The following is a 22,707-nucleotide window of genomic DNA, read 5'->3' on the forward strand; positions in this document are numbered from 1 at the left end:
CCTAGTCATGGCCATAACTTAATTATATCATTCTCATGCCTTACTAAGTCATGGTCATGACTTAATTATCTTGTTCCCACACATTATTAAGTAGCCATGACTTATAATGTTGTTCCCACATCTTACTTAGTCATGGCCATGACTTAATTATATCGTTCTCATGCCTTACTAAGTCATGATCATGACTCAATTATCTTGTTCCCACACATTATTAAGTAGCCATGACTTAATTATCTCATTCCCATAACTTACTTAATCATGGCCATGACTTAATTATATTGTTCTCATTCCTTATGAAGTCATGGCCATGACTTAATATTCTTGTTGCCACTAATTATTACGTTATGTCTACAACTTAATTATCTCGTTACCACACCTTACTAATTCATGGCTATCACTTAATAATATTTTTCCCATGCTTTGCCGAGCCATGTCTATGAGATGATTATCTTGGTCCCCAACCTTACTAAATTGTGGCCACAACTTAAATTATCTTGTTTTCATGTCTTAGTAAGTAATGGTTGTAACTTAATTATCTTGTTCCCACACCTTACTCAGTCACCTTGTTCCCACACATTATTAAGTCATGTCTACAGCTTAATTATCTCATTCCCTCACTTTACTAAGTCATGGATAATCTTTTCCCCGTGCTTTGCCAAGCCATTTCTATGAGCTAATTATCTTGTTCCCACACCTTACTAAATTCTGGCCACGACAAAATTATCTTGTTATCATGTCGTACTAAGTCATGGTTGCAACTTAATTATATCATTCCCACACCTCACTAAATCATGGCCCTGACTTAATTATCTTGTTCCCACACCTTACTTAGTCATGGCCATGACTTAATTATATCTTTCCCATTCCTTACTAATTCATGGCCATGACTTAATATTCTTGTTCCCACTAATTATTTAGTCGTGTCTACAACTTAATTATCTCGTTCACACACTTTACTAAGTCATGGCTAGGTCTTTTTCCCATGCTTTGCCAAGCCATGTCTATGAGATAATTATCTTGTTCCTACATCTTATTAAATGTGGCCATGACTAAATTAATGTCTTACTAAGTCATGGTTGCAACATAATTATCGCATTCCCACACCTCACTAAATCATGGCCACAACTTAATTACTTCGTTTTCACACTATACTCTAATTTTTGCCATGATTTCCTTATCTTATTCTTATGCTTTACGAAGTCATTGTCATGCGTAAGGATCTCATTCTCACAACTTAGTAAGTTGTGATCATGTGGCTAAATTACATAACAGTGCACTTTTATAAGTATTTAATAGGTTTCGACAGCACTTATATGACCTGATCGTTTATAGAGCCTGTCAACAACAGCAACAACCAGCAAGCAGTAACTTCCATTATTTTAATAATTTAGTTTTACTGGTTTTATTTTTCTTCCAGTTCCTTTTCAAAAAGTTCCAACTTGGGAAAATTAGACTGTATTGTGATACATTTTGGCCATCTTATCCACCTAATTACTGCTTTTCTCTGTAAGTGATCTGTGTTCAGCCTGATTTAAAATGCAGTTTCTGATGTTGTGACCGTTCTTCTCTGACCATAAAGATCAGGTTCCTTCTGCAGTGTTTAGATGGACGTATTGGATTAAGGTTAGGTCGGCCTGCTGGCTTAGCTGTGTTCCCAAAAGGAGTCATGTGACACTTGTTGCTGAGGCAACAGCTACCGTGGAAACCTGTGACATAAGCAGAGTTCCGCTTTAGGATCCCGCCACCTGGGGGGTCTCCACCTGTACACAATGGTAATAACAGGTAGTAACTCCATCATATATATATGTGTATATACATGTTGTACTATATATATTTTGCAAAATTGCTTTGAGTTCATTACCATTATTTCTCTGCTTTGTCAGGGGAGTTTAGAACATCGAAGAGGTAACATGCATAAACATTTCTCAACACTTGCACTTTGATGTGTATTGCTTTGTATACATTTAGCAGAATTTCTGATGTTTGGATATTGGTTTATGTATATTTATAAATGTGTTTATGATCACCTGTAGAATTCTGCAGCTTGCTCAGCACAAGGAATCTAAAGCCATATGGGTCACCACACCTGGGTAAGTCTTTTTTCTGTTCGTATTAGGCTGGGAGTCCAACTCTGATTTCAGTCTTTAGATAGCAAAACCAGTAAGGGTAATATTGTTTGAATCGACTTGTAACAAATTGAACCACTTTTTTTAAGCTCCTTTTATTATTATCGTACTTTTCAGAGTTGTTTCTGAACATCTGGGGGTCCTCAACAACATTCTACTTTGGGCCCCCTCCCTTCTCTACTTCAGTCATATTATTTTGTATACAAGTACAGAAAAGGAATTTATAGTTAATGAATTGTGATTAGGAGAATGAGAGCATCTCTAGACCCACTGCACTTTTTCTGTGAATGAAATGGATTTAAAAAAAAAAAGACACTTGGGGGACTCGACCCTGATCCCAGTGTATGTACCACAGCAACATTAAAGTGATTTTATAACAATAATACGTTACAGCTAAGTCTTCAATTTGGGCCATAAATGTTAAAACACAGTCAAACCATGAGGATAAAACACCTCAATGATAATGCTAACCTTTGCTAGCATCGCTAAAGGATTCTAGTAGTTTGTTAGCACTAAGCTGATGACAGTTTGCATGAACGTTTTCTAGCGAGACTGAAGCTTCTTGTTTGAATTTTCTGTATTACCTTTACGCTGCAGTTGTTACATTTTGACCAATTTATGCAACAGAATGTAACTCCTACGCATTTAAGGTGGAATGAAAATTTTAAAAACAGGTGGTTCTAGATTAAATATCAGGTTAATGATTTTATGCAGCTACTGAATTCTTTTGGTTTTATTCATGAGCCCACCCAGGTGCAAGGTCACACACTTGATTTGGTGCTTTCAACTGGTTTTGACATTGACAAATTAGATATTGAAGAGGCTAGTTTCTCTGGTCATAGGCCAGTAGTGTTTAGCTCAACATTTACTGAGCACTTCCCTGCTCCTGTTTTAGGACATTGGTCAAGGTATATTAGTTCGTCCACGGCTAATGATTTTCCTACAGCCATTTCAGACATTTAAAATCGCCCAATCATGGTCAGGCTCATCATTATGTGGATGATTTAGTCACTTCTTTTCATCGTAACTATTCAACTGTTCTGTTGCTCCTATGAGATTTAAATGCTTCAAACCAAAAGTTCAGCCCTGGTTAAATGCAGCCACTCAGGAAATTAGACAGGCTTGTAGAAGAGTGGAGAAAAAAGACAGACTGCATACTTTTCAAACATCATTGCTGTTGTATGTTGGCAGTATGCTCACTCCGTCTACCACATCTGGTTTTTTTTTATTCATTTTTACCTCTTCTATTCATTTTTTTTCTTCCCTATTTTATGTAACTCTTCTTATTATTTTTATATTTTTATTTCCTACTTGTTGTGTTGTGTACAGCACTTTGGTTAGTGCAAGTTGTTTTAAGAGTGCTTTATAAATAAAACTTACTTATTTACAGGCATTTGAAGCTTGTAAAAGATGTTACATGTTTTATTTGACGCTTGTGACAGACATATTAGCATATATTTTACGTTGTATCGGTTTCACAATGGCTCTTTCAGTAGAGAGCTCTTGTACAGAGCTGCCACTGCTGGTTTCCATTTCTAAAACCCTGCTGATTAGGCTGCTGCTCAGTCAGTAACATATCTAGAACTTCCAGAAGGCTTAGAGTGACATTTTTTCCTCACAAAATTAAAAATCAAAATGTGCTTGTTTGATTCCTCTGTGACTTTTTGTGATTATGCTGATAGTGAATCTAACTTGTTAGGACTTCTCTTCAGCTCTTGAAGTCCTAACCATTCAGAGAGGTTGCTTAGCTATATGTGCCGAGATACCACGGAGTAAAACAATTCCTGATTGGCCAATTATCTGCTTAGGGTTTAAAAAATTTAACATTTGTTTCCATCGAAAACTTGACAATGAAACAAAAGTAGTACTTTAATGCTACTGCAATGCAGAGTTTAAATAGGCTTCCCTTCAGCTCTTGAAGTCCTAACCAATAGGAGAGCTCGCTTAGCTATATGTGCCTAGATACCACAGAGAAAAACAATTCCTGATTGGTAAAAGCTACTGCAATGCAGAGTTTAAATACAAGTTTGTTTCTGTTGAATAAAATTAAGAACAAATTCCAGGAAAGTAATGTTTTATTTCACAGAAATCATTAGGCCTTCTCAGAAGGCATTGAAGACGCTGTGCGTTACAGTGATTTTTCCATAGTTAAGAGGTGTTGGCACAAAGCAAAGCTTCTAAAAAATGACGATTATATTAGAATGTGATACAATACACAAATGTTTAATAACATTTAAGTGCAGTGTTTCTGTGATGTCACACTCTTTTACATATATCCACCTATTCAGCCTATAGCAGTTTAGCCCCACCCTTTCACACTGAAGTTATAAGCAGTGTTTCATCTCTAAAGCTTGTTAAATGAAGCACAATACATGCCAGCCAATCAGAACAGAGCTTATTTACACATATCAGTCTTAAAAGCACAGTAACAAAAACAGGCTGTTTAATTCTAGGAGATAAAGAAATGTTGGTAAAAATGATTTATGGCCATTTTGGTACATAAAACAACAGAAATGTGGAGCATAATTTTTCTTTTTAACTTGCATTGATACAGAATTTAATTGATGTGTGGTGATGTGTGTATGTCAAGCATTTTAGAACAACTGAACAGCATCTGTTTCATAAATACTACTTACTAGGATACTAAACTAAAACTGCTAAAAGTAATAAATTAATTCATTAAAATCCACAGAGGGCAGTACAACATTACTTCCTGGCTTTAGGCTGATGACACAGTTTAGCAACTATTAATACAAAAGTGAATATCCTGTGATGTTATGCACCCCTTATGTGGTGTGTGTGTGTGTGTGTATTTGTGTATTTGTGTCCGTGTCCAGTACGAAGCTGACCTGGGGGAACCAGGAGTCAATATGGCCGCTGTCCTTGGCAGCATTACGAGCTGTTCCGACTCCGAGGATTCAAGCTTTGGCCCGACAAAAAAAAGACTTCTCTTCATTCTATCAAGAGCTGCTAAGGTAGGAGTTATCACTAATTGCTTATGTTATTTAGGTTATTATGTACAGTGCAGAAAACATATTTAACAGAAAACTACCCAGAGATCACAACAACTAAATAGAATATCATTTTTTGGTGTTTGTGTCCACCCTTTACCTTTATTTGAGCTTTCATTCTTTTCAGAAGTCCTGCTTTCAGTTTTTCAAAGAAATCTGCAGATATTTTTCCACACCTCCAAAGTTCAGTCTTAGAAATTGGTTGCATTTTCTGCTTCTCACTATCCGAGTAATCCAAACACATTCAATGATGTGGAGCCCTGGACTGGTCTGGAGTGGTCTGGGGTGGTCAGTTCATTGTTCTGAGAGCACCAGCAGCTTCTTTGTTTGATGTGTCTGTTTTCTTTTCTCAGTAAGGGCTGTAGTGTTGAGTCGTCTTCTCACAGTGAAAGGATGGACAGAAACACCTGTGGATTTTTTCAGATCTGAAGCAGCTTGATTTTCTCCTCTCTCTCAAAGATGAAAGCTTTAAGTGTTGTTTATCCGATTGGGACAGTTTTGGTGGTCTACTAGATCTTCCAGGTGGTTGTTAGGAGCCCCATTTCCTCTTTATCCTTTTAGCATTTTTTAAACGTCACTTTTGGCAGTTTCTTCTCAGTTTAGTGGCTGCTTAAACTGGAAACGAAATAAATGAACGTTTGTCTAGATTTTGGGTTAAAGGTACCGTTTTGTTTTTCATTTTGTCCTGGAAGTCTTATTTGTTACTGCCTTGTTACTGCTTCTCAGAAACCCAGAATCTACAATAAACCTGCGTTACCTACACAGTTTAATCAAGACTGTGAGATCACAGCCTTTTTTTACCATGACCAAACCAGGAAACACCTCAGTTACTCCACCCTTATGTCTTTCCGCTACAAGAAACGGACATTGAGACTTTGAGGTCATGTGTGGTCCCTACTCAGCAATTCAGTGACCTCAGGAAAGACTTTTAGAACTCATCATCAGGTCTTCATTTTGTAGAGATGCCATACTGAGTCCTCTTACTTGATATGGGACGCTTTTGTGGTCAGTTCAAGAGTGGCCTCTGATGTAAATGTGGAGGCGTATAAACAATTTCCCGACTCAAGACTACAGTCTTCACTTTTTGATAATACTCTACTGGAGTAATACTAACACTACTGGAAAGTGTTTACTTTCTTTTAGGAAATTATTTCAATATTAATATTAATAACAGTATTAAAATTGATTGCTGTCTAAGATTGTAGATGGATGTTGAACACAGAACATGTTGATGTAATGTTGAGTATTGATGTCCGTGCTCTAATTGAGTAATAGACTTTATACACTTTATAGACTTGTTCACTAATATATCCACTAGTGGGCACTGTGGGCAGCTATTGAGTCAGGGACAGTGCTTGAATCAACTTGTAGAGAGGAGAATTCCCACTCTGCAATGTCTTCTGGTTTTCTCAAATGCTAGAGGGCGCTCCCAAGTGAGTCCAAAATGAATGGGTTGATATGGAGCATTTGAGCAAAATCATAGTTTATAAATGCTTAAACATTTTTAATGTAAAATAATGCAATAATTTCATGAACACTGAATATCATAAAACATTTTAACACTGCTGTTATATTTTTAAGAGCTTTAAAACTCGAGGTATAGGAGTTTAAAACGACACCTCATGTATGTTCATGACGTCTGTGAGCGCGAACAGCCAATGAGCTGCTCCGCTCGCCATATCGATCATCACGCTCTAGCAGTAAAGCCCGCCTTCTGCTGCCCAAAACCCGTTTGCTGTAGAAAAAAGGAAATATACAGGTGAGTTTTCTTTGCTTTTTTAGTGAAATACATCCTTCAATTTTCTAAAATTAAAGAAACGTTCTGGGGGAATGATTAGAAACTATTTTAACTTTTTGTTTTTAGCCATTGAGCGCTATTTTCTACCATTCATTGAGGACTCACTCGCGAGCACCCTCTGCTGTTTAGCAGTCCTGTTTTTGATATAACGGCAGGAATAAGAAGTGGCCAGGCTCCTCATAAAACCAGAGCCAGTTTATGAGGATCCTGGCCTTCCTATTTCCCCTGTTAAATCAAAAATTTTTAATGCTTAAAATATTCAAAATTGACTCAAATTGTATCAATTCTGAAAGTGTATTGTGAAAAATAATCCCCCTGTGCATGAAATATAATTCAATAACATGTCCTCTCCAAATCTGTGGCATATATTTTGACATAACATGGTTAAATGTGTGTTCTGTAATGCCTCCGTTTTCTAATGAATGGAAAAATCAGCTATTGAGGGGAAACTAAACCTCGTTGAGAGCAATAAAGCAATATTTATTGGTGAAGTTGGAGGAGAGACTGTACTCTAAAGCCTGTGGTATTGGTTTCCACCACCAGTGCCACAGCTTGTCTAAAGAAGCCCATGAATACTGGTTCTTCTCCAAGTTATGCGGGTTATGCACACAGCTGTAAACCCTAATGAGTTAATGAGGAAACTGGATTTGGCTGCTCAAGGCCCTTCACACTTACTGTGGTCTGTCAAAACCACTTCTTGCCCCAGAGAATCCATCAAATCAACCTTATTAAAAGAAATATGTGCCCCCTCAGTGTAAACAGTGTTTTTTCCACACGCTGTCCCTCTGTTTACCCACTCTTGCTCTTCCTGTTGTTAAAGTTTGAAAAGGCAGATTTTGTCTCAGGCTTGAAACATCCTTTCTCTTGCTTTCCTGTAGGAAAAGGGAGGAGGAAGGAGGGTCGACGAAGACCACCCGCCCTTCCTCTCGCGAGGCACAATACGAGCAGGCCGTCCGCCTTGCGACCCCCAAGGCCCGTACCAGGAGCTCCCAGGAAGTGAGGTAAGAGGTCGCATTGGAAATCCCACCAGGCTGGTGGAGTATGGAGGAACGCAAGACAAGCTTTAAGCTTTCGTGAGAAACCCCAGCTGGCCCCAGCAACTAAAATTAGAGTCTACAGAGGAGGAAGCCAATATTTTGACATCTGTTATTTCAGTAGAAAGAGAGAGGGAGAAGGATATAAAGGCGAGAGAGAGGGAGAGAGAGTGATGGAGGGAGAGAAGGCAAAAAAAGAGTGAAGGAGGAATGTTTTGAGACAAAAGGTCCCTTTGTATGACTCAGACTCACTGGGTAGCTTATTAATGGCCATAGAAGTCCATGGAACATTGTTTCATAAACCTTATATTACCATTACAGTCATCTTAACTTTGATATACATACAAAGAGTAATATCACAGTGCTTGACAGTAAAATGATACTAAATGATACTAAAAATTATGAATACTTACTAGATGGGAATAGGCAGTGAAGTAGGAGAAGGATATAAATACTTGTCATCATCTGAACACCTAGTGTTTATTGGCTTGAACACATTTACACTGTCAGAGCTAAACAAAAGCAAACTACAGCCAAACATTTGATCGTAAGTTCTCTTCACATACATATTTCTGACAAAGCACTGCTATAGGTCATCTCTATGCAGTGACAAAGGCAACCATGTCGCAGTCAGAGGGAGGTCTCAGAACAAATTATGCATTGATTATGGCCAATCACAGTCAAGGGCAGGTTTCAAAACAAATGATGCAGTGATTAGGACCAATCACAGTCAAGGGGAGGTCTCAAAACAAATGATGCACTGATTACGACCAATTACGGTCAAGTTGAGGTCTCAAAATAAATGACCTGTGGCCAGTTGCACCAAATGCACATAAATTTAAACGTAGGCTAGTTGTGTTTCCTAAGTTCAGGTTTATGCACTAATTCCAAACAAGTTGCACCACACAAATAGTTTTAATGTTGAGCTTAGTAGTTACTAAATATTTACACCTCCCCATAAGCAGGTGTAAGTTTTGGGGAAACCATCAGAAACCAGATAGAAACACAAAAACATGACTCAGCTGCTGCCCAAACATGTAACCTAAGGCTGCTATTGTGTTGGCTAGCCAATAGCACAATAGTTGTATCTCCAAAATGACAACTTTACAGGAAAAGGGAAAAACCTGCTTTACTTTTAATGTAAGTCAGTGGAACCAGAATTTTTTCCAAGTCATTTTGGGCCGTTTCTTTTTGTCCGTTCATCATGAAATTTACGCACAATGTAAAGGACAACAGGCATTTTAAAATTATACCAAAAACTGAAAAAAATTGAGATACAAGGTTTTCTTCCAAAAGGAGTGATATATATAACAGATATTTTTCCATGAAAAAGTCAGAGCCAACTGCCATCACGTTTCCATGACAGCAGGTTTACTGATTGGTTCTGAACATGTTATCATCATGTTAAAGCGACATACGTTACTTGTTACTAGTTAAGACATGACTTACAGGTTGGTGGTGCAACCAAATTTAGTAAAAGGATAGTTTGAAAGTGACTAGTGTTAAGACTTAATGTCCAAACTTAAGTATAAACTTACACAAACCTGGTGCAACCCAGACCTGGTAAATCAAAGTTCTGTATAGCAGCAGTTGTACACTGCACCAGACAATCGTGAACCATCGGATCATTTTGGCCAAAAAGACTTTGGTTTTAGACTTTTTTAAAAGAATCTGTTAGCTAACATAACACTGTCCAATGACTTTGCTGGCTGATGTCTCAAATGAAGCACATGCTTCCCTTCACCCTACTAGCTTGATAGCATCATGTGCTGGGTTTAATTATCCTATAAGCAGACTATAATAACAATGAGCTGTTTAATTGGTCAGTGTTCTTTATTGTTGGAAAATATGAAGAATTGAATTGTTGAACAAGCTTTCAATACATCGTACAACACTAGTAACCATGCTGCTTGGGATTTCAATCGAGGCGTTTTCAGACTTTCATCCACCATCTAAGATGCAATAATATGTAGCTGCTTTATGTTCTGCATGATGAATGTACAGTATACAGAAATCTAAACAATATAACATTTCATTATTTGAACATTCTGACGCCTAAACCAGTTTCGGCCTCCACGTAAGCTGCTATGTGTCGAGTAATCTGTGCCGAACATCTGCAGTAGCCGCCGAATGGTATTTCTCTGATCTGTGGCTCTATGGTTTTCCATTATGTAATATCTTTTAGTTGAAAACACATGGGCTGCAGGCGGCAGATATTTCTAGATCTCTAGATTTGTTTCAGGCCAGATGCAGCTGAGAACGATTGAACAGATAATAAGGGCTCCTTTGAGTGTGCTGTGTTTTCAGGTTAGTCATTCTAAAAGTGGATCGTGTTGAATTCCTAGGGCCAGTTTGCTGCACACAAGTTAAGCCAAAACACATTTTTAGTAGAGAATGTCCAGTGAGAGTGTAGTTTACCCAGGAAGAAATGTCAAGCTGATGTTAGCATGGTGGAAAATTCATTACCAACCTGCCTAGTTTTGATTAGTTACAACAACACTGATAGCAACAGGACAGAACAAAATTCCATTCATCATCACTCATTTTCCACTTACAGTCCTACGTTCCTTTCTTTTGTAAACTAGTTTAGTAAATAATTTTAATTTAGCGCAGTGTCAGCAACAACATTTTCTATAAAATCATTTTATATTAGGCCTAGTCATTATTTTTTTTCTCTCAGTTGTTTGTAAAATTTGTCTTAGTGATACATCATCTAAACCGCTTATCCTTCTGGGTCGCGGTGGGGTGCTGGAGCCTATCCCAGCTGTCATTGGGCGGAAGGCAGGATACACCCTGGACAGGTCGCCAGTCCATCGCAGGGCCTTAGTCTATGTCTTAGTGTATTTTTCAAAATAAAAGTCTCTGTGCTTTTAACCCCTTAAATTGGCAGCGCCCACCAGCGGGCCAAATGTTTCATTATACACTTTTATAACCTAAGAATAGCTCAACCAGTTTGCATTGAAGTTCCTGTGGTTACTGAAAAATAAGCCTTACTATGTAAAAACTGTTAAATTTTGAGGGGTTAGCAAACTATTTACTGTTTGAGATTAATAATACAGCCTGACTTGCTGCAGTGACTGATGCTAGTTTTATTACCATGTTATGTATAGCTATACAATCATTTTACTATTGTTATAGTGATTCATCACTTGAATGACCAGGGCCCACTGGCAGGCCCCAAGTTTTATTATACTCTTCTATAACCTACAAACTGATCAGCCAGTTTGCATTGAAGTCCCTGTAGTTGCTGAATAATAAACCTTGGTATGTAAAAAGCCTGGGGGTTAAGGGGTTAAAATCTGTTTGAAAAGATTAAAATGTAGAGCTTGTATGCAGTAGAGTAATCTAGGTGGTCCGAGGGTGGACCAGCAGTGGCATACAGGCAGCGGGGTGCTGACATTTTCAAGTCGGCGGACCGAGACCACAATAAATCATATTTTTTATCATTATCATGGCATGAGTTTCTGCAATAAACACATTGACAGCGGCTACAATAACAGAACTGATCAAATTAGCATGATAAGAGTAAAAAAAAGCACACAAAAGCTCCCTACAATTAAGCATTCATGTCGCTTTTGTGCCGTCTTGTCCTGCAGCATTTCAAAACCATAATACAATTTTCAATGAATGTCAAACCATCTATCCAACAATTGAACAACTGATAAATGCTAAACAGTGCTGCAAGCTAAGAACAAGGAGCTGGTTAGCATTATCTTAGCTAGCATGTTTACAGCTCTGCTCACCACAGAACTGGCTAACTAAAGCGTTAACACAAGGTTAGATGATAATGATTCAAATCTGAGAGAGTGAAGTTGAGCAACTTGTGCAGAAGAGACAGGAAGGTGAAATTAAACCTGCTGTGTGGTGTTTGGATCTGACATTAGCTTAGCAAGCATGCTAAAGACCCAAACAGTGCCATAGACCACAGTAAAGGTTTGATTCTGGCTAACTGCTCTGCTGACACACGTGTAGATGATAACAAAGTAATGTCTGAGAGAGAAAAAGTTGCCTGACTGGTGTTGGAGTGACAGAAAGCTAAAATGGAACCTGTTTTATGGTGTTTGAGGCTGTAGTGTAGTGGCTAAGCTAATGATGGCTTAGTTTTACCCAATTTACCCATTGAGTTTTACAATGCACTAAAACATACTTGCAATATTGATGTAACTAACTATTAATATTTCTATTTCATAATTTTTGTTATTTTGTAAATTATTTTGCTATTTTCTTAGAGGTTAGTTCGATTTCTAAAGAAAAAAGTCTCTATTTGTGGCACATCTGGTTCAAGATGCACTATTTTGATAATTTATTTCTTATGATATATGAACTTTATCAAACCTCATATTTTATGTCCATATTGGGCAGCCCTAGTTACAACAATGAAGTTTAGCTTGGTAGAATAGCAATTTAAACCGGCCACTAACACAGCATCGTTGGATAGTTCAACACGCTTGGAGGAGAACACTAACAGCCAATTATGTTATATCAGCTAATAGACACCAGAGTTGGCTAGCATTGCGCTCAGTGATGGGGAGAAGAAGGGCCCTCCAAAATATGCTATTGTGGGCTCCCAGACACGGATGGCTGTGGCATCACTGGGATCAAGCCCTCTCCCACTTAGACAGTTTCACCACTTGGGAGCCCACATAGTGAATCTAAACTCTGTCCTAAATTCATTAGGTTGAAAGGAATTTTTGCCGTTGTTCTTTAAAGCTTGTCCAACTTAACGACAGTTGCCGCGAAAGAGTGAATATGTTGGTGAAGCATAGTTTTATTATAATCAGTTCTGATGCTCCAAAATCAATGCAATTGAATTCCCACTTTCATTTCAGTGCACTACAATCTACTGATCCATTTTTACCCGCTAATGTCCACTCAGATTTGACAGTAACTTTCCATTGTGTTTGTGTGTCCAGCTCTCCTCATACAGTGTGGTGTGAGTACAGTTGCCCTGTGTGGCACATCAGCCCTGTGGGGCAGAATGCTGTCATCTCTCCACGCGTCCTCCAACTTTCCCGCCCCAAAACTACACATACCGACTTCAGGGGCAACCGCCAGGTCAGACTCACAGACCCCTACCAACCACTAAAAACTTACTTAAAGACAAATATTTTTTTCAAAATTTCAGCATAATTGAATTGTTGAGATGTAAACAGTTGTTTTATTTTTATTATTTACTGTGCAAAAGACCAGAGAACCTCCAGATGTCTTCTGAGGTTTATATGTAATGTTGATAATAGTAAAATAGTGGTAAAGCTAAGTTTTCTTATGGCTACTATTTTGCTTTGAAATGCGCTGCACATATCTCTCCGCCTGCATGTGTTTTAAAAATACATTATAGGCCAAAAATTCATTGTTTATTGCAAAAGTTTATTGCTATTGGAAAACAATGTACCAGGTATCAGGCGGCATATTTATAACCAAATAACTTTCTGTGAGGGAAATTTTTGAGGCCTTAAACCCTTCAGACGTCTCTTCCCTGTCGCCACCACTGTGAACTGACTCGGTAAGTTTCTCTAGAACAGAAGAACACATTCTTTTACAGTCATTTAGGCTCTCGGTATTAACTGGGTTAATGAGAGGTACAAACGCCAACATACTCTGTAATTATTCTGGGTAACATGATACATTCTAAGGCAGTCCAACTAAAATACTGAAATGGCTAATGGGTTCTGAGTATTTAATGGGATAGTGAGTGGAATGAACTCCAAAGCTAATTGTTCAGGTAAACCAGACAGTCTAACAGTGGGGAACCTAGGGCCTTCTAGGTTTCAGAGAATGTCTAGTGATTTCTGTGAAAAAATGCATGTCTATAAGTTTTATTTTTATTTTTTATTTAATTGAATAACAAAATACAAAATGCTTGTTGTATTTAAACTCTGCAAGTGTTGTAGTAATATTTATATTTCATTGTCAAGCTTTGGTTGGAAACGAAATGGTTAAATCCTTAAAACACCCAATGGAAAATTATTCAATCCAGATTTTTTCTCTAGTGGTATCTAGGTGGATACTGTCTAGCTAGTTCTCCCATTTGGTAGGCCTTCAGGAGCTGAACTGGAGACCTAACATGCCAGATCAGCTACCAACATAATTAGGAAGTCATAGTGGAATCAAGCAATCAAGTGAGTGGGACCAATTTTGTGAGAAAAAAAAACATCATTCTAGGCCTTCTAGAAGTTCTAGATATGTGTTAACATATCTGTTACAAGATTCAAATAACAGGGAATGTATTTTAAATGTCTTCAAATGCCCATGTTTAATCTAGAAAAGCCAATAACTAGACATATGAATTGATGTTAGCTCAGCGCTAACATATTACTGCACTAACATACTACTTGAATCCCATAGGGGGCCTGTCAGTAATTCGCTTTGTTCTAGAGGTGTTTTTTTCTTTCTTTTTGATCTAGTTTTCACATTTATGGCCCAAAATGAGGGTCCAACTCTAATAGTCAAAGTTTGCCAGTGCGGTTTAATTAAATCAAACTGATATACTTAACACATTCTAGCTTTAAAGCAGATAAAGGACATAAATTCTCATAATTGGGTAATTATTTGGAGTAAAATAATGGTAAGAACAAACTTACTCACCCCAAATTTCACATGCTTAAGCAGTAAAAGAAAATCAGAAAAAAAGTCAATAGTAAATAAAACAATAGTAAGAATCATTGCTATTTTTACAGCCTAGATTTAGTTTCATTTCCAGGTAATAGACAAGTACATACTATATAAGACCTTTAAGTGTTTGTTTGTTTTTGTTTTTGTTTTTTTTATTCCATATACTGTTGTATGCAAACATTTGAAAGCCCTAGTGTTAAAGTAACAAGTTCTCAACAGGGAACTTATATGACATTTTTCAGCTAATTCTAGTGCAGAGTTTCTATTTATCTGCTGATTTTAACATATTGGAGGGGGGACGTAAAACATAAAATGTGCCATTACTTTTGCACAGGGCACACTTTGTTTTACATTCATCCAATATGTTAAATTCAGCCAATAAACAGCAGTTGTGTATTAAAATGTGCAGAAGTGTGTTCTCTGTAAAGGATGTGTAATTTGACTAGGGGCACCCAAACTTATGAATATGGCTGTAAACAACCTGAAACTTAAAGATTTTTCCGATTGACTTTCCTGCTTAAACACATGACATTACTGGGAAATGTAGTAGGAGTTTATTTGTACGTACCACCTTGTAACTCGAAATAATTATCCAATTATGAGTTTTTACTGCGTCATTTCTAAATTTAATAGTTAGAATATGTTATTTATTTATATTAATGTGAACAGACCTTTATTAATAGCTCCCAATCACTTTACCTGTTGGATGTTACAGTATAATTTAATTAGCCTGCCTTGGAACTTGCCATCATGTTACCCCAGTACCTTGGCGTGTGTAACTTACACTTACCTGGTTATATTTAGATCTTAAGGAACTGTAAAATAGGTTGTTACCAGTTCTAATTATAAACTTCCATCACGTTTTAGTTATATTTGCTCTAATGCAAAACCAAAGAAACAAAATTCAGACATCAAACATGTCTTGGCTGATCGACTAATGACATACTGTGCTTACAGTTTCCAGTCAGCTCATACAAAAACAATGCTAACAGGCAGAAGTTGTCTAGTCAGAATGCTGTCATTGCTAAAGGCTGTCATTCCTCGGAGTGGCTGTAGGTGTTCCAGGTGTGACTGTAGTTACCCTGAGCTACCACCTGGTGCCACCTCTGTTTGGGCAAAACAAGCCTCCTATTGAAGGGAACACTGTAATAACGGTGCGCACATTACAGGCCTTACTACTCAGCTCCAGTTCTTTCAGGTGATGGTTCACATTGGTGTTTGTAAGGGATCCACATCTGTCATTAATGTGAACAGGTCTTTATTATTTTAGCCTCAAATCAGGAGCACTATAGACACCACTAGAACAGAAACAGTCACTAATCACTATTATAACACTAAATAGAACACTGTGATTGTGCTATATATAACACTGCTACAGCACTATATGAAAGACTATAACTGCACTGTATAAATCACTATCACTGTACCATATAGAACACTATTATAGAACTATTTAGAACACCGTCAATGCACAATAAAGAGCACTATGACTGCACTTCATAGAACAATATTATAGTGCTATGTAAACACTATGATTGCACTATATAGATCAGTGTTATAACACTATATAGAACACTATGATTGCACTACAGAGAACACTATGATTGCACTATATAGAATAATGTTGCTGCACTATACAGAACACCATCTCTACACTAAATAGAATGCTATTATAGCAATATATAGAACACTATGATTGCACCATATAGAACACTATTATAGCACAATTTAGAACACTATGATTGCACCATATAGAACACTAAGAATTGTACTACATAGAGCACTATTGTAGTACCATATAAAACACTATTATAGTACCATATAGAACACTATTGTAGTACTATATAGAACAGTCATAGTACTTTTTAGAACACTACTATAGCACTATCTAGAACACTATAATTGCACAACACAGAACACTATTATAGCACTATATAGAACACTATTATAGGACCATTTAAAACATTATTATAGTATTATATAGAACACTGTTATTGCACTATGTAGAACTGTTGTAGCACTATACAGAACACTATGTATTATATAGAACTATTACATTACTATAGAAAACTATTACATTACTACATAAAACACTATTATAAGGAAGAGAACTGGTCCCCTAATTGCTGTTTGCTAAATCAGGAGCAGTATATTGATGTATGCAAAAGCCAAATTAATATATACTTGATTTTTGAAGTGAAATGAAATAAAAAACCCTAGCAAACCTCTTCAGCAAACTACTTAGAAAACCCTAACAAACTGAACAAATCCTATGATTCACTAAAACGCAGCGTCCAAATCTATGTGAGCTTCTCTTTGTGTATCTGTGTTGGATGTGTGTCTGTGTGTGTTCCAGACAGTAGAAACACACGTATCGTATGCAGCAAAAACAGCTCGGACGACCCCCAGACTGGAGCAGTTGTGCTTGCCGAAACTCCGAAAGAGCAGCCTGTTCTACCACCATGGCAGGCCGGAGAGCCCCATCAGGCCTGTAAGAATGTGTGTGTGAAGGCCTAGTTAATTCTGTCTAGATGGCTTGTGTGCATGTGTTTGTTTTTTTCTCATACACTTGTAATATAAAACAAGTTAAGTTGCAAATACATGTATAAAACTTTTTAACCAATATTTAAAGTTAAGCTAAAATCAAAACTGACCTTTTACCTTTAGTTTATAGTCCCTGGTCATATCAAACCTTTTTTCACAGTAGCCATAAAATGCAATTTCCACCTGTTTTTGGAGGTCCCTCAGTTGAGCTATGTATAAAATAATCTTTTTTTATAAAATGATGTTGATAGAAGCAGGTCACCATTTATGAAAGTGTTTTATTGTGTTTAAATGTTATTTTTTATTTTAGCAGTTGTTTAAATTTTATAAAAATTTTAAAAAGCTGCAGTTGTGCTGTGTTTTTCTCCAGCACGACTGTCTTTGTGGAACGGTATAAATTTTTTTGGTAACACTTTACTGTAGGGCGCTGTTCATTAGGCTACATGACACCTACATGAGGTTGTCGTGACAACTGACATATCCCTACATAACTGTTCGTAAATGCTTATTACAACAGGCATCATCTGTCATAAAGGCTACTTTAGCTGACTTTGATCAAAATTGGCCAATTTAACCATTATAGCAAATGACGCGTTTTGGAATAAACATTTATAAAAACGTATGTAGGGCTATGTAAGTTGTCATGACAAGTGTCATGACATTAAGGTGTCATGTAGCCTTATGAACAGCACCCTACAGTAAAGTGTTACCATTTTTTTTACAGCAGGGAGTTCTCAGCACCCCCCCTTTAACCTTCATTGCTTGCATGCAGCTCAACACAGAGTCACAACATTTCATACACAGAGAGCCAACAGTGTCCTACTTAATCAGATAACAGAATTTCTGGGAAATCGTATTAATTAAACATATCCAAGCTAATTTCAGTTCCACTGGCGGGAGGCCATTAGGCGGCATGCAGAAAGAGGTTTTTTCTGGTTCTCCGGTAATCTGCCATCAAAATGTACTGACTTCTGGATATATTCTAATTCCAGTTTGAATACTTAGACAGAAGTTATGTAAAAATAAAGTAAGATGTGTCCAGACTGATCCAAAAATGACTGAGAAAGCTGTGGAACATCAAGAATGTAGTTCTAATAAAAGTAATATCCACATAATGCGACAATTATTGTAAGTAGACAATACAATACATTATCTATCATTTTCTAACTTCCGGTTGTTTCCAAAAACCTAAAAATGACCTGTTGTTTTCTAGTTTGTAATTGTATATATAATATATATATATATATATATATGTATATATATATATATATATATATATATATATTCGTATTGTTTTGACTCTCAGGTGTCCGAAGGAGCAAAGAAGGCCACAGCAAGTGCTCGTGTGAGACAACTGTCCACTCCAAAGACCCTCTCTAAGGACTACATCCCTCCACGAGACCTGCGCACCCTGTGAGCTGGAGAGAGAGAGAGAGAGAGAGAGAGAGAGAGAGAGAGAGAGAGAGAGATGAAGGGAAGAAAGAGATGAGCACAGAGAAAGACAGGATGGGAGATAAATAGAGAAAGACAAAGGGAAAGAAAGAGAGATAAAGATAGAGATACAAAGGGAGAGAGAGACTGAGGGAGAGAGAGAGATAAAGAGAAAGAAAGAGTTAAAGAGAGAGAGAGAAAGGGGGGGAGAGTTAAAGAGAGACGAGGGAGAGAGATAGATAAAGAGAAACAAAGACAGAGAGAGAAAGGGAGAGAGAGAGAGAGTAAGAGAGAGAGAGAGAGAGACCACAATTCAACAGAACATTTGTGGAGTGGTTAAATAATAGATTGAGAGGGAAAAAAAATGAAAAGATTAAATATCCAGAGTGAAGCGCTGAAATGGTTTGCGTGTGTTATTACATTTATCCTGTTCTCTCCGGTGGGTTTCCTCTCTGTTTTTCTTCCCTTTCTTCCTTTTTCTGGTTTTACAATCGTGCGTTTTAGACTTTGACTTGGAGCGTTTCTGTCTGAAATTGGAAGTATTGGGTTTTTTCAAGCAGCCAGCCAGCCTGGCTCTGTCAGCACACGGCTAGTGTTCAGCTTTCAGGCCTGTTCCAGACTCCTCTCAGCAGTCACTGCCAGAGAACATAGGGAGGATTTATCAACATTACCAGCATATGCTTTTCAGATCAGCCTTACTGCTCATGTGACTGCAGCACTAGAGGGTTTCTTACACTGTCTCATTCTACCACTTTGCCTTGTAATCACTATAGATGTCCCTGTAGTTCGTCTTTACTATAGATGTTCCTACATGTTCCACTGAAGATGTGTTCTCTATTCTTGTGTCATTGAGAACGTGTTCTTGCAAGGTAACTTAACGAGTGCATTCTTCCCAAGGATGCAAGTTTGTTCTTAGTGTTCTTGATGTTGAGAAACATGCACTCTATAAAGTATGTGTCAATCTCCAGCCCTGGTGTGCCACAGCACTACAAACTTCAGTGGTCTGCCTTATTAAACACACCTGATTCAACTCCTAATTAGCAAGGCCTTCATGAACTGAAGCAGTAGACTAGGGAAAACATGGATCTCTGCAGAGCTGTGGCCTGGAAGGAACCAAGTTTGACATGCTTGGTATAGGGGAAACATTCTTAATCAAGCCGTTAGAGGCCTTCAGCCAGTCGATTACCCGATTCATGTGTTTAACACTCTTAAAAAGATGGTTCTCCAAGGGTTCTTTAGTAAATACCATGGTTCTATATAGAACCATGAACACTCGAAGAACCCTTTGCATGATGAAAGTCTTCTTTGCATTGTGAAAGGTTCTTCAGATTGATGGAAATGTATATGAATGTGTTATAGATATTTCTATTTAGAACCTTTTTGAAAAGGGTACTGTATAGCACCCAAAAGGGTTCTTCCATTGTTACAAGCTTGACATCATAGCAATAGAAGAACACTTTTGGGTGCTATATAGAACCATTTTCAAAAAGCTTCTATATATAGAACCATATAACACATTCTTCATCAATCTGAAAAACACTTTAATGATACACAGAACCCTTTAATCATGTAAATGGGTGTTTGAGTGTTAATGCTTCTATATAGAAATTTTTCTTAACTAGAGAACACTTGAAGAACCATTGGAATAGAAGTAAATTGCTAACTGGATTGGGCTGGTCTGGTTTAGATATGAGATGATTTAGCATTGCGGCCTAAGACTCCATCAAATAAATGCACCAATTACATTATGAGGCAAAGCTTTGTTTTAGTGCAGTCTCAATTTAGGCTCCACAGATGGTTAAAGAGCTTCATTTTCGCCTGCATTCTGCTGACCTGGTCAAGGTTAAAGGTGAAGAGATGCTGGCCAAGGCTGAATCAGGCATTAAACTGAGTTGCCAGGATCTCACCCACACATACTGTTTAATCTGGGCAACATGGCACATTTCAGGAGAAAAGTACAACCCCATTTCCAAAAAAAAGTGTTGGGACGCTGTGAAAAATGTAAATAAAAACAAAATGCAATGATGTGCAAATCATTTAAATCCTGTATTTAATTGAAAATGCTTCAAAGACAACAAATCAAATGTTGAAACTAAGATATTTATTTATTTATTTATTTTAAATTATGTGCCCATTTTGAGTTTGATGCCAGCAACACGTTCCAAAAAATTTGGGACGGGGGCAACAAAAGGCTTGTAAAGTTGTGTTATGCTTAAAAAAAACACCTGGTGGTTAATTAGCGACAGGTCAGTAACATGATTGGGTATAAAAAAGCATCCCAGAGAGGCTGAATCTTTCAGAAGTAAAGATGGGGAGGGGTTCACCACTCTGTGAAAGACTGCACGAGCAAATACTGCAGCAAAGAACTTCATCATCTACGGTACATAATAACATTAAAAGATTCAGAGAATCCAGAGAAATCTCTGTATGCAAGGGACAAGGCCAAAAACCAGGCAGCACTGCATTGAAAACAGACAGCAGGATTGTAGTATTTTGTTAGCATTAAGCTAACAGCTATTCACATGAACATTTTGTGGCCATTCTAGATTAACCATGAACACTGAAGATTGTTTTATTCCCCGTTTTATTTGAGGATTGCAACAGATGTTAACATAAACTATCTTGTAGTAGGCATGGAGCCATTTTAAACATCTGTCAGGTAAGGGTACCACTCATTCTCGCATTCATTGACATATCTAGAACTTTCAGAAGACCTAGAGTGACATTTTTCTCACAAAATTAGTCCCATCCTTTGTAAATCAAAACATGATTGCTTGATTCCACTGTCAATTCCTAATTATGTTAGTGGTTAATTTGATGCATTAGGCCTAACCAATGGGAGAGCTCCCTTGACTGTATCTACCTAGATACCACAGAGAAAGAATGCTGACTGGACAATTTTCCATTGGGGTTCTCAAGAATGTAATCATTTTATTTAACCAAAACTTAACAATAAAACAAGAGAATTACTACAATACTTTCAGAATTTAGATACAACAAGCGTGATGATGCTATTAAGGAAAAACTAACTACTGCAGTGGTTCCCAATCCTGGTCCTGGTGATCTACCACCCCGGAGAGTGCAGATCCAACATACCTCGCTCTAATATGCTGAAGGCCTTCACATTAACTGGATCAGGTGTTTGTGATTAGGTTTGGAGCTAAACTCTGCAGGATGATAGCTCTCCAGGACCAGGATTGGGCACCCTTAAACTAGACATGTTAGCTCTTCATTTCACAGAAATCATTCTCTCTGAAGGCCTTGAAGGCCTGGAGAGTTCCCCACTGTTGAACTTGTTTTGCACAGTGTGATCTTTGACCTCATGACCGGTGAAGCTCTTGTGGTTTGGGATGTAGTAAGCTGTTAAATTTAACCAGACAAATAAAGCTTGTGTGTGGGTGTATTCTTTCTACCACGAAGCATCTGTTGGTGACATGTCATTGCATAGCTTAGTGTTGATGTCACTCTGTCTATCAGCAGTTGATGACATGTACAGAGGGAGGGGAGCAATGGCTATCAGACATTTCTCAGAAAGTTCACTCATAAGTCATAAACACATAAGGATCAGGGAATCAGAGAACATTCTACAATTTAAAGATCATTCTACCCAAACGTTTGTAGATCCCTGCTTATCCAACAGTTCTTATCAAATGAAGTGTATTAATGGGGATTTTGCTTCCCCTTTGCTGCAGTAACAGCATCTACTCCTCTGGGAAGGCTTCACATTAGATGTTGCAACATTGCTATGAGGATTTGACTGCATTCAGCTACAAGACCATTGGTGAGGTCAGATACTGATGTTGGATGTTTAGTTCAGGACAACAAATGCCACTCCAACTCATTCCAGAGGTATTTGATGGAGCTCAATCACTCCAGGGAACGCAGTTTCACTGCTCTACAGCCCAGTGCTGGGGGGCGTTATACCCTTCTAGCTGATGCTTGGCATTGGGCATGGTGAACTCAGGCTCATGTGCAGCTGCTCCAGAGCATTCTATTCTATTGGCATATAGACCCCTTCTGCATATATATATGTTCACTCTTAATTGGTTCACATTAATTAGGTTAACGTGAAAATAAATTTTGCAAGGTTTTCCCAAAATGTATTCGATTAGCCAAGACATGACTGGTGAAAGAGGTATGCTTAATAATTC

The 22,707-nt window shown here is 37.7% G+C and overlaps 1 protein-coding gene across 1 annotated transcript; it reads left to right on the top strand.

Moving 5' to 3' along the window:
- Positions 1–1,691: 1,691 nt before the first annotated feature.
- On the top strand, positions 1,692–18,571 carry LOC118821598 (testicular haploid expressed gene protein-like). Its single transcript, XM_036590295.1, has 8 exons — positions 1,692–1,782; positions 1,884–1,905; positions 2,034–2,090; positions 4,964–5,101; positions 7,814–7,936; positions 12,883–13,024; positions 16,938–17,072; positions 18,432–18,571. The coding sequence occupies exons 1-8, from the start codon at positions 1,770–1,772 to the stop codon at positions 18,540–18,542; spliced, it is 741 nt and encodes a 246-aa protein (XP_036446188.1). The 5' UTR covers positions 1,692–1,769; the 3' UTR covers positions 18,543–18,571.
- The last annotated feature ends 4,136 nt before the right edge of the window (positions 18,572–22,707 follow it).

Source organism: Colossoma macropomum, unplaced genomic scaffold, assembly GCF_904425465.1.
Source record: "Colossoma macropomum unplaced genomic scaffold, Colossoma_macropomum, whole genome shotgun sequence".
Lineage (NCBI taxonomy): Eukaryota > Metazoa > Chordata > Actinopteri > Characiformes > Serrasalmidae > Colossoma > Colossoma macropomum.